This window comes from Triticum dicoccoides, chromosome 5A, assembly GCF_002162155.2.
Source record: "Triticum dicoccoides isolate Atlit2015 ecotype Zavitan chromosome 5A, WEW_v2.0, whole genome shotgun sequence".
In the NCBI taxonomy this organism is placed as follows: domain Eukaryota; kingdom Viridiplantae; phylum Streptophyta; class Magnoliopsida; order Poales; family Poaceae; genus Triticum; species Triticum dicoccoides.
In genome coordinates, this window is record NC_041388.1 from 691,128,229 (window position 1) to 691,141,441 (window position 13,213).

General features: G+C 39.9%; 2 protein-coding genes across 2 annotated transcripts; one reads left to right on the forward strand and one right to left on the reverse strand.

Annotated features, from left to right (window-relative positions):
• Window positions 1-5,646: 5,646 nt before the first annotated feature.
• Window positions 5,647-8,570, reverse strand: LOC119304202 (F-box protein PP2-A13-like). Its single transcript, XM_037581374.1, has 3 exons — window positions 7,914-8,570; window positions 6,870-6,988; window positions 5,647-6,284 (listed from the first exon to the last, which is right to left on the reverse strand). The coding sequence occupies exons 1-3, from the start codon at window positions 8,241-8,243 to the stop codon at window positions 5,813-5,815; spliced, it is 921 nt and encodes a 306-aa protein (XP_037437271.1). The 5' UTR covers window positions 8,244-8,570; the 3' UTR covers window positions 5,647-5,812.
• A 2,251-nt stretch (window positions 8,571-10,821) lies between these two features.
• Window positions 10,822-11,909, forward strand: LOC119298466. The gene is made up of 3 exons (XM_037575861.1): window positions 10,822-11,260; window positions 11,351-11,476; window positions 11,798-11,909. Exons 1-3 carry the CDS (start codon window positions 10,828-10,830, stop codon window positions 11,881-11,883), a joined length of 645 nt encoding a protein of 214 aa, XP_037431758.1. The 5' UTR covers window positions 10,822-10,827; the 3' UTR covers window positions 11,884-11,909.
• Window positions 11,910-13,213: the final 1,304 nt, after the last annotated feature.

The following is a 13,213-nucleotide window of genomic DNA, read 5'->3' on the forward strand; positions in this document are numbered from 1 at the left end:
TCGTTTCCTACTGGATCCCGTTGAGGGAGAACCATGCGCCGTTTCCAGGGATGAGCACCACCGCCACCCCCCACGAAGCTCCCTGCCTCTGGTGCGCCGCCATGGGCAACCACCAGCCTCCTCCCAACCCCCAGCTGCTTCGCCCGTTGCCATGTTGAACTTCTCGTGGAGGCCACTTTGACCTTCCTGACTTAGGTTCATATTTGGTTTTTTTTTTTGCTCGACAGTGAGATCTGTTGCTTGTGCAAACTACTGCGGGGAGACAAGCAGCTGATGGGTGTTGTCGCACAGAGGATGAGGAGCGTGGAGCATTGTTATGTTGGGTGCGTCATGTGCTAGAGCATTGTTATGTTGTGGTTCATGTGTCTTGCGTGTGTGCACACGAACTGAAGAAAATTTTTCAGATATTGTAACCAGCTCGTGTGCACAACAAGTGTTTGTGTTTATTCCCACAAGAGAATAGTATTTTATTAAGCGAGAAAAAAGTAATACACATACCTTTTGTCTCTGTATGTGCACACAATATATATGTTCCTATGTAATCTTGTGATTCGAAGTTCAAGTATCTATTCTGATGCCTATAGAAAAACTGAGACAACTTACTTATAGACTTTTTGTTTCCAAAGATGACGCGGTTCAACGTGCAAACCAATTGAAAAACTGTACAGGTTCACCTACCAAAATGTCCAACATTTCTTGAAAAAAATTCACTCTATTTTTTGAACTCTCTGTGTGAACTTTATGCTGTTTCAGGTGTGTGCATTAATATTTGTGTAAATGCATGTAGCACATGAAGTGTTGTGTATTGTTGTGTGTAATTTTCTTGAATTTCAATAGCATGAGAAGTTCATGTTTCCGAAATTGATAAGTTCACGTGTACCACATACTGAAGAAAATCATCATTGAAAAAAACAGAACCGCCAAGGCCATTTCACCGACAGCAAAAAAATGCCTAAAAATGTCATGAGACAAAAAACAAAACTTCACAAGATATAGCATAGTAAGTTCATAGAAAAGGTGGAAAAACATAATTTTGTTTTGTAAGTTCAACCATTTCTAAAACACACCTTGACGTTCAAATTTAAAAAGATAGGTTGGTTCAATGTTTATTACACACCTGTAACTTTCCCTAGTACCGTAGAATAAACCAAGAAGTTCAAAAATAAAAAATGGAGCAGTTTGAAAAGTTAATAAAAAAAATGGTGTTTCTACATTTTAGTAAAATATTGGTGAAGTCCACATTTAAATAACATAGAATTTCAAAAAATTTATTCCAAAACCAAGAAAGTCAAATGAAAAAATCGAGTAGTTTCAAAGGTTTGTAAACATGGATGTGCCCTGTATTTTTTAAGATCTGGAAGTTCAAATTTAAATAAGTGAGCTGATCGATGTTTATTACATAACTAGGACTTTTCCCTATACTAATGAATAACACCAAGAAGTCCTAATTAAAAAGAATGAAGTTGTTTGATGTTTATAAAAATCTTAGATTTTTTTCGATACTAAAGGTTAAAACCACGAAGTTTAGTTTTAAAAAACGGAGTAGTTCAATGCATATTAAATACTCAGTTTTTTCTTGTTACTAAGTAATAAAACCAAGAAGTTCAATTTTTAAAAGCAGATCAGTTTGATATTTATTTATAAACTCGGTTTTTTCGGTTACTAAAGAACAAGACTAATAATTTATATTCAAAATAACGAAGAAGTTTGATGTTTGTAACAAAACTCCAATTTTCACATTTCTAGAAAACATAAAAGAAGTTCAAATAAAAAAAATTAGAGCGGTTCGGTCTCTGTAAAAAACTCAGATTTTTTCCGTTACTAAAGTGAAATAGACAGAAGTTCAAAGTGATAACAGCAAGAAGTTCATGTACTACATGGTGTGTGTTTCATACGAGAACAAAGAGTAAAAAGGTGAAGTCTATTTTTTTGTTGCTAGAAGTTCAAGTGCTCTTCCGTCGGAAGTTCAAAAATTCTTGAGAGAGAGGTTCACAGCGTATTTCCATGTTCGAAAACACACAAAAAATCATTTTTTGTGTTTTAAAATAATTCTCTCAATCCACAAAGAAGTTTAGTTATTATTTGATAGCAATTTGATTTCAAAAAAGAAAATAAAAAATTCAAATTATAAAAATGGAAAAAGTTCATCTACTACATGGTGTGTGTTTAAATTGAGAAAAAATGAATAAAATGAACAAAATGGAAACAAGAGGTTCAAAAATAAAATAACAAAGAAGTTCAACTTTTAATAATAGAGAGCTTCAAAATTTCATCAAAAGATTAAGAAATAAAACCAGGAAGTCCATATTAAAAAGATTGAGAAGTTCGATGATTATAGAAAACTCATATTTTCCTCGTTATTAAAGAATGGAAACAAGAAGTTCAAAAATTAAATAACAAGAAGTTCAACTTTTAATAATAGAATGCTTCAAAATTTCATAAAAAAGATTAAGATATTCAGATTAATATTCATAAAAAACTCAGATATTTTCACGTAACCGACGGAAGTTCGGCTTGATAACTGCGAGAAATTCACGTACTACACGGTGTGCATTTTCTATTAAAAAGAATTAAAAAAGCAAAGACTAAAAGTTTTGTTGATATAAGTTCAAATCCTCCGTCGGAGAAAGTTAAAAAAATATTGTGAGAGAGGTTTATACAAAAGAAATACCATTTGTGTAACACTTGACGAATAGATGAGAAAATTACAAATGAAAAATACGTCACAGAAGTTCAACGTGAAAACAACAGGAAGTTCACCTACTACACTAAATGAATATCAGATGAAAAACTTTTAAATCGTCGCGAGTATGAAAAATGATCAACACGAAAAAGTTGCGTGTTTACAACAGCTTTCCATCGATATATCACTTGCTCAATTTCGGTGAGTGGATGGAGAGCTACGAGCAGTGGATGGAGATCTACGAGCAAAAAAATCACGTGAAAAACAGAGTGAAGTTCAGGTACACGCGCCGAGAAGTTTAGGTTCTTCACGCGGTGCATTTTTGAAGAATTTGTTTCGCGATAAAGGCAGAACGCATGATCTCGCCGTTTTCGAAATTACTTGAAAACGGCTAGGAATCAGAGAAAACCATCAACATGAAAAAGTTTCGCATTTTCCGTAGCTTTTCAGCGGTATATTATTTGCCCCATTCCGATAAAGTTTGTAGAAATTACAGTGAAAATACGTTTTTCGCCATTTTCGAAACTGACTTAAAACCGTAAAGAATTGGGAGAAACAATACATACAAAAAAGTTTCGCATTTGTTCAAGCTTTCCAACGCCATACCATTTTCTGCATTCGGATGCACGGTTAAAAATTAGCTCGAAAATACGAACTCGGTAGGACTTGGACCATTTTCTAAATTACTCTTAAACCATTCAAAATTAGGAAAAAACTTTCAAGATGAAAAAGTAGCGCATTTTCATAATCTTTCTAACGCCGTATCATATGCCTCCATTGGATTAGCCATTTAGAAATGACATCGAAAAAATGAACTCAGCTGTTCGGTTTACGAAATTTTACGTTTTTTCAAATTACTCTTTAACCATAGGGAATTAGAGAAAACTTTCAACATGTGGAAGGAGTGATTTTGCAGCAGCTTTCCAATGCCATATTATATGCCTCATTCCGATAAACGTATAGAAATGCGATCGAAAATACGATTCACGTTTTTTGTGCGAAGAAAAAACGGTTTTCAAAACTGCTCATAAATCGCTTATATTTTGCCAAGAATTTAAGTTGAGTCATGATATTGGTGTCCATAGCTTTCCAACGGTATATCGCAAGCCCCATTTGGGCAATGTTGGCGGAAGTTTAACCTAGTTCATAGGGAAGTTCAACATACTACTAGCGTGGCAGGTCAGGTTGTGATCAGAATATTATTCTGATCCCGTGTATATATATGTGGGAGGGGGTGGCACACATAACCACGACAATCTCTTAGCCGTGTGCGACGCCCTCTCCACAGTTTCGTCCCTCGGTTATATTTTCGTAGTGCTTAGGCGAAGCCCTGCGGAGATAGTATCATCACCACCGTCATCACGCCGTCGTGCTACTGGAACTCATCCACTACTTTGTCGTCTTGCTGGATCAAGAATGCGAGGACATTACCGAGCTGAACGCAGACGTGTCGTACTTTTGGTACTCGATCGGTTGGATCATGAAGAAGTTTGACTACATCAACCGCGTTACTAAATGCTTCCGCTTACGGTCAACGAGGGTACGTAGACGCACTCTCCCATCTTGTTGCTATGCATCTTCATGGATAGAGCTTGCGTGTGCGTATATAAATTTTTGTTTTACATGCAATGTTTCCCAACATGTACACGATTGGACGCTATGACGAGAGATACTTTTACCCAACATGGGTGGCAGCATGATCTTAGGATTAGGCCACCGACGGTTTAGGCGTTATGCAGATATACATGTTTCTTTGTATTTCGCTTCTTCTTTTATTTTGGCTTGTCGTGAGGGTTTTGTTGGTTGTTTGCATTTTAGTTATGCAGAGACCAGGTATAATACTTAAAGTTTTTAAGTAATAAAGTGTCCTTTTTTGAAAAAAAAAACTGTTAACCTATGATCTAGTACATTTCTTTCGACAACCCTATGATCTACATGTATTTCTCTCGGCCCTCTCTGTTTCACGGTACAAAATGAACTCGATCAAGCTACATTATTACGGGACCGGCCCATTAACACAGGTTGGCAGGATTTCTCCCCTTTTATTTGTGTTATTTTTTGTGTCTCAAAAAAATTGTTATTTTTAATTTCAAATTAATTTTAAAAACAAATAATTTTTTAGGTAACTTCACAATGTCTTTTAAAAATGTCCATCACATTGATATTGCTTTACATATTTAAAAGATATGTTCGTGCATTTTGGAAAAATGTTCATGTAAAATAAGCGTTCATCGAATTTGAAAAGGTGTTCACACTTTTTTTAAATGTTCATACACTTTTATAAAACTTTGTACAATTAAGTATTCATGTATTTACCATAAATGTTCACGTATTTGCAAAGTAAATCATGAAATTTAAAATGGGTTCATGAAAGTTAAAAAATGTTCACGTGTTTTCTGAAAAGAAAGTTGAATTTTTCGAAAAAGGTTTATACATATTGGTTAGTTACAGATAAAACTGGGAAAATAAAAGAGTAAAGGGAAAATATTTGAAATTAACGAAAAAGGAAAAATGGTAAATTATACCCAAAAATATAAAAGCTAAATAAGTAAAACATAAAAAAAGGAAAAGAACAAAAAACTAAAATATAGAAAAGTGTACGAAAACCGTTTCACAAAAAAACTACGATCGTGTATTTCTCTGGTCTCTCTCTGTTTAAAGTACAAAATGAAGTAGATCAAAAAATGAACACACCCTTGTACAAAACTGAAATGAAATAAAACTCCCGTTACCTTATATATAGGGCCGGCTCATTGGCACAAGTTGGCTGGACTTTTTTCCTTTTTATTTGTGTCACATTTTTATTCCAGTTTTATTTGAAAAATAACTAACATTTAGGTAATTTCAACAAATATGTGTGGCATTTAAATTGTTTCACATATTATAAAATATGTTTGTGCACTTTGAAAAATGCTCATGATATTTAAAATAAATGTTCACGAAATTTGAACAACCCTGATTTGTAGGAATGTAGAGCTTCACCTTCAATATGGAAACACATCAAACCAGTCGGTAATCTGAAGCAAGCACTGACGCTCACGAGTCACGACCTACTGCTTCACTCATTTCTCTAGCTATTATTTACAGTACAAAACGAACACGATCAAGCGCACAAACTAATCTCATCAGTCACCTCTGAGCATCAACCACTCTCTCTGTCCGAAAGCCCCTGGGGTACACGAGCACGGAGTCGACGCAGAGGCCGCCCTTGGTGTGGGTGCAGTCGATCTGCGCCATGGAGAACTTGACCCTCACCGGCCGTCCCTGACCGTGCTCCTCCGTGTCCGGGGCCACCACGAAGTCGCCGGCGTGGTACAGCGCCCAGCTCCCCGGCTCGTCGTCCAGGTAGCGCTGCGACACGGCGTTCTGGCCGTCCGACGTCGACAGCTGGAACCGCACCGGCTTCCTGTCCCAGCCGTGGATGCCGTTGCCGGCCTTCTCGGAGCCGCCACAGCCGCGGCGGCCGGCGTGCCTGGAGGAAGAGGGCTTCCCGAGGTGGAGCCTGAAGTAGAGGCTGTAGGTCCCCGCCGGTAAGCGGAAGTCGATCTCCCCGACCACCTCGAACCACCAGATTTGCTGCAGGTACGCCACGGACTGGAACCTGCAGGGAGAGAAGAAAGGTTCAGATTTCCTTCAGGATAACTCCTATTATTTTCAACAATCATCATCAAGAGAAATAGAATTATATACACATATAAGGATTTGTTGGTCGTATTGAAAGATTTGTTGATTGCATGATCTGATGAAGATTTCAAACGAAAGGGACGTAAGGGTTGACACGATATTTGAAATTTCAGTAATCCAAAAATATATAATTGAAAATTTCTACCTCCGTCGAAAAATCTGTACTCAACCAACTATCTCCTGTCATTTTTTTGCCAGCGTCCATGATCACATCATCGGTATGCGAGCTGGCAACCGCGGCATTTTGAGCAATACAAAATTTGTCAAAAAGGGATGAAAGCTACACTTTGTTTCACTTTTTTTTGGCATCATCAATGGTAACGGTAGATATTTCTTTTACATAAAGCTAATGGTAGATATTTTCGTTCAACTAGTACAAATTAAACAGGGTGTGCGACACTCAAAATAACTACTAGTAGTATAGACAAAGCAAAAGATGAAAAACATTAGTAGTACTAAGCATATATATGATTGGAAGCAAGATCTGAATTCAAAATATTACCTAGACTCTGTGTTTGGCATGTGGACCCAATATCTCCTGTCATCGATCCCCGTTATCACTAACGCTTTCGAGGACAATGCCATGCAAACCATGCCGGTGCTCTTCTCCAGCCAGAATTCCTGCAAGGCAAACACAGGAGTGTTCTTCGTCAAAACAAGAATAATAAAAAAGAAGCCGAGATACACGAGTTTGAGAAATCGACTATAGAATCATTCTCCAATAAGAGATTAAGTTTTTTCGTGCACGGCATATTTTGCACTAGTTTATGTTGACATAGCCAAAGCATGGGAACTTTTAAAAGAAGCCTATCATGGTTTCCTTACAGCTCATAGTTTCTTAATTACTTTCTCAGATTCTTGTATGGAACTTTAACCCAAAATTACTAAAGCAACTGTAAGTTCATATTTGGATCAAATTTGTTACAGACAGTACAATTTTCTTTCAGATTTTGACATCAGATCAGATAACTAAACATACTAATAGTCAAAACATAGGGGAAAGTATGAAGAAATTCAGAACACCTGTACGATTTTTAAAGAGGCAATTGAAATATCTACAGTTTTTTTCTTTTGACGAAAAATATCTAGAGTTTAGATTCCCAAAGGTCTCTGAAAATTCCATTTGAGTCTCACAAAACTGCTGGAAGAACAGGAAAAATACACAGGAGCTCCTGGGTGCTCCACACCCCTATACGAAAAATAATCATAAAAAATACCAAAAAATAAAAAAAATCTGAAATTTGGGGATATCAAACTTGGGTTCCCAATCTACTTCCGTGTGAAATTTCGTGGAAAAATTCTAAAAAACGTATCCATGGCGAAGGAAATACTGTCCGAACAAAAATCTACCCAAACAGTTTTTTTCTATAGATAGAATTTTTTTGTCTTTTTTCAAATTTCACGGTATTTTTTTGAATGAATTGTTCATATAAGCGCGCGGAGCACCCGAGTGCTCCAAATCCTCCTCTAGAAGAACACTGAAAATCGAAATGAAATTAATCCACACACACGCACACACAGGATTATGAAGGAAGAAAAATCTCACCCTTTTGCCGTCGTCAAACCGCACGGCCTTGGCGAGCCTCGCGTAGACCTCCTTCTTCCCCACGGCGCTCTTCTTCCCTCCTGCCCCTCCCTCCTCAGAGTCACCGTCAACGAACCCCATGAGGTACCCGTAGTTCTCGGGCAGCTTGGCCTCCCACACGAAGTCGGCGGCCGCGGCGCTGCGGAACGCGCGGTTGAGCCGCGCGAGCTGGCATATGTCGGGCGCGCCCAGCCGGAGCAGCACCTCCGCCGCGCACAGCTCCGGCATGTCGCCCAGCCCGGACATCGCCGCCTCCGCCGGCGCCGCGAGGTCCGACGCGCCCGCGCCCATGCTGCCTATGCCTGGCTCCGCGACGCGAGGAATGCCGCGTTCGGTGGTTCCAGTGCGTGCGGCAGGTAGCTCCGGTGCTCGATCTCGTACTACCAAATAGCTAGCTAGCGCGCCAAGAAGCAAGAAGAAGCAGGCCGGAACTTGTGGACAGCCTTGCAGGAGGGAGAAGGAATCAGATGCGGAGAATCGGGTTGGTCCGAGCGAGGGCGCTGGAATTTGTTCGAGGCTCGAGCGCGCTCGTGGTGCTCGTGCGTGGCGAAAACGGGAGCGCGGACGGGAGCGCGAGCAGAGGCCGGAGGCGAAGAATGCGGGAAAGGGGAAGCGCGGGGTGGCCGGAACGGACCAATTTATTATCCTCGCGGGCGACTTTCTCACTTCTTCTGTCACTAAACCCCCTTTCAAAAGTTGGGGGGCCAGCTAGAGTACAAAGCCAAATGGAGAATTTTAGAGCAGCTCTAGCAGACTGTGGATTGACAGATTTGGGCTATGTGGGGGACAAATACACATGGCGCAATCAGAGTTGGGATGTTAAACGCTTTGTTAAAGAAAGATTGGATAGAACAGTGGGGACGAAGAGCTGGTGCACAAGATTCCCTTACTTCAAAGTTTTAAATGGGGACCCATACCACTCAAATCACAGACCAGTAACCATCCAAATAGAAGAATCTGAGAGTTCACATATGCCCAGGAGAAGGATTCGCAGCTTCAGGTTTGAAGCTAGATGGTTACAAGAAGAGGAATGTGAGTTTGTGGTTAATAATGCTTGGGCCAAAGCTAGCATACAAGGGGAACATAATACCCAGGGGATGTTACGCATGGTAGCAAGAGAGTTAAAGGACTGGGATGCTAATGTTTTAGGCGATCCCCAAAAGCGTATTAAAACCCTTAAGAAAGAACTAGAGGAGGTACGCAGAGGGGACATCAACCAAGAAGGGGTCAGCAGAGAGCACTTATTAATGGAGAAGCTAGACCGTTTGGAACAGCAGCAAGATACGCATTGGAAACAACGAGCCCATATTAAATGGTTGCAAGATGGTGACAAGAACACATCCTTCTTTCATGCTTTTGCCTCCGAAAGAAAGAAAAGGAATACCATTAAGAAACTTAAAAGGGAGGGTGGTAGTTGGGTGGAGGGGCAGGAACATTTGAAAGAGCATATTGCAAACTACTTTTCAAATATATTCTCCTCCACGACGACAGGAGATAATGGGGAAATTATGCGAGTGGTGCAGCCAAAGGTGACGCCGGAGATGAATGACATGCTATGTGCTGAATATACAGAAGAGGAGGTGAAAAGAGCCTTAGATAGCATCGGTGACTTAAAAGCTCCAGGACCTAATGGTATGCCAGCCATTTTCTTTAAAATGTTTTGGAAAACAGTGGGGAACCAGATCACTAAAGAAGTTCTGCATATATTGAGAGGAGGAGATATGCCTGAAGGATGGAATGATACCCTAATAGTGCTTATTCCGAAGAACACCAAGCCAATGAGCTTAAAGGATCTAAGACCTATAAGTCTGTGCAATGTGGTATATAAGGTGGTCTCTAAGGCAATCACAAATAGACTCAAGGAAATTCTCCCCGACATTGTCTCCCCTAATCAGAGTGCCTTTGTACCCGGGAGACTAATTTCAGATAATATTCTATTGGCATATGAACTAACACATTTCCTACAAAGGAAAAGAAGGGGTCTCGTGGGCTATGCGGCTATCAAACTGGACATGAGCAAAGCCTACGACCGCGTTGAATGGAAATTTTTAGAAGATATGATGAAAAGATTGGGTTTTGATAGGAATTGGATCAGACTGATAATGAAGTGTGTCTCAACTGTCAAGTACCAAATCAAGGTGAACCAAGATACAACTGATATGATTACACCCCAAAGAGGACTGCGCCAAGGAGATCCACTTTCCCCTTATTTGTTTCTCATCTGTGCTGAGGGGTTCTCCTCTATGTTATATGAAGCTGAGATGAGGGGATCACTAAAAGGAATCAAGGTATGTAGGGGAGCCCCTAGTGTAAGCCATCTATTCTTTGCGGATGATTCATTACTTCTATTGGAGGCCAATGCTGAAAGTGCTCAGGAAATTAATAGAATTCTAAATCTTTATGAAGCTGCTTCAGGACAAGTGATTAATAAAGATAAATCCTCAATACTATTCAGTGCAAACACAAGGCAAGGGTTGAAGGAAAAAATGAAAAGTATTCTGCAAGTTACCTCTCAAGGTCTATCCCCAAGATATCTTGGTGTTCCATCCTATGTGGGTAAGGCCAAAGCAAGAACCTTTGAGTATGTAAAAGAGAGGGTGTGGAAAAAGATCCAAGGATGGAAGGAAAAACTCCTATGAAAGGTGGAAAAGAAATCCTCATTAAAGCGGTAGCACAAGCAATCCCGGTGTATTCCATGGCTTGCTTTGATCTAACCAAGACCCTATGTGAAGAGTTGAGCAATATGATAAATAGATACTGGTGGAGCCAAGTGGATAAAGAGAATAAAATACATTGGGCTAGCTGGGAGAAGATGACGAAGACGAAGAAAACAGGAGGCTTGGGATTTAGGGATCTACATGCCTTCAATCTGGCCATGCTTGCAAGGCAAGCATGGAGGCTCATTCAAAACCCAGCTTCCTTATGTGCGCAGGTCCTGTCAGCAAGATACTACTCAGATGGCTCAGTTCTTCAAGCCAGGCCTAGAAGCGGCATATCCTACACATGGCGCAGTATACTAAAAGGAGTAGATCTGCTCAAGAAAGGGATCATATGGAGAGTAGGCAGTGGTAGCAACATCAATATTTGGTCTGATCCCTGGATTCCAAGAGGAAGTACTAGGAGAGTCATCACACAGAGGGGTGGAAATGTTGTAACTAAAGTAAATGATTTGATTGATCCTACCACAAACAATTGGGATGAAGACTTAGTTAGACAAACCTTTCTCCCTGAAGATGCAAATATTATTCTACAAATCCCAATTCATACACATGAAGATGATTTCATAGCATGGCATTATGATAAAAAAGGTATATTTTCGGTGAAATCAGCTTATAGAGTTGTTGTAGACACCACGGCTCGTGAATCTATTTCAGGACTAACTTCTTCCTCAAGTACAGATGAAGATACATGTGGTTTTAATTGGCCAAAGTTGTGGTCGCTTCCCCTCCCCAACAAGGTTCTTCACTTCTTATGGCGCATGTCCACAAATACCTTACCACTGCGCATGAAGCTCCAGCAAAGAGGTATGCAAGTTGACACCCGTTGTCCAATCTGTTTTCGGTTGGATGAGGATGGTGGCCATTGTTTCATTAAGTGTAAGAGGGTAAAGGATGTGTGGAGGAAAGCTCAGTTGGAGCATGTCAGATTACAAATTCTAGATTGTACTGATGCACTGAGCTGTATGGAGAAAATATTGAACCTCAATGAAGAAGAAAAAAATTAAATCATGCCTGCTTCTCTAGCGTTGGTGGCATGAGAGGAATAGAGCAAATGCAGGAAATGAAATTAAACCTTCTGATGAAATATGTCATTCTATTAACTATCTTTTTATGCAATTTTCTAAGGTAAGGCAAGAAGGGAGAATACAAGAGCAACAACAAAAAGAAAGATGGTCCAGACCTCCACCGAAGATCTTGAAAATCAACACTGACGGCGCCTACCTAAAGGAATCAAATTCTGGAGGTTGGGGCTTTGTCATCAGGAATGATCGTGGTATGGTAATAGCAGCTGGTGCAGGAAATTTGGGGCAAGTTTCGGATGCGCTTCATTCGAAGGCAATGGCAATGTTGCATGCCATAAACGCAGCTATTCAGATGGGTTGTAACTGTGTCATAATGGAGACTGACTCTGTGCAACTTCAGTCAGCAGTGAACAATGAAGACTATGATCTCTCTACATTAGGAGCTATTTTCAAAGATATTAAATTTAAGCTGAGAGTAAGCTTCAATCATGTAACTGTTGTGTCTTGTCCTAGAACTTGTAATGTAGTGGCACACTGTTTAGCAGCGTATGGTACTAAACTAGGAGCTGGCATAAGTGAGATTTGGCTTGATGAGTGTCCAGACTTTGTAAATGACGCTGTTGCTGGCGACTTGTCCAGCATTGGTTCTTCATGGAATGTTTCGTGTTCTCTTTCAAAAAAAAACCCTTTCAAAAGTTGAAACTGCCGACGGGTTTTGGGAACCAAACGTCATATACGGTTTCGGATTGTGACACACCACTAGTGCTCTGCTCAGTGAAAAAAATACCGCCCTATAGCCTAAGGCTCTGATTGGTTCAGCTTTTATTGACGGATTCCGCTGCCCCGCAGCAGAATCTGAACGAAAGGGCGAACCCAGCAGAATCCGACTCTAGAAATCCGCTGCCAAAATCTGAATCAAAAGCGGAAGCAGCTCAGGACGTGCTTTCTAAAATCTGATTACACTGTGGGCCAAAATCTGAAAAAGCTGTATCAGCTGGTTTGCCAAATGACCTACATCTTTTTCACATTAGATTTTCCACAGCTGTTTTTCTACAACATATTTTTTACAGCTGCTTTTAGAAATCCACAGCCGAACCAAACAGGGCCTAATACTCCCTCTGTTCTTAAATGTAGGTCATTTTAAAGATTCTACTATGAATTACATACGGGTGTTATAGACATATTTTAGAGTATAGATTCATTCATTTTATTCTATATGTAGTTCTTTATTAAAATCTCTAAAAAGACTTATATTTAGAAACGAAGAGAGTAGCACGCTATAGCATTCTGAGCAATGTCTCGCTAAATAAATCTGTGTGGACCTTGCAAAAAAATCCGTGTACAATGTCTCGCTAATAGCACGATATAGCGTGAAATAGCATGCTAATAGCATATTTCAAGGGCCAGCTATTTTGTCATGGTGCACTATTTTTTCACTGGCTCTGCTGGATAAAGAGTAGAATAGTTTAGACTCAATGTTTACCGTTTCAGAAACAGATTTCGAATGTATTTTTTCTTG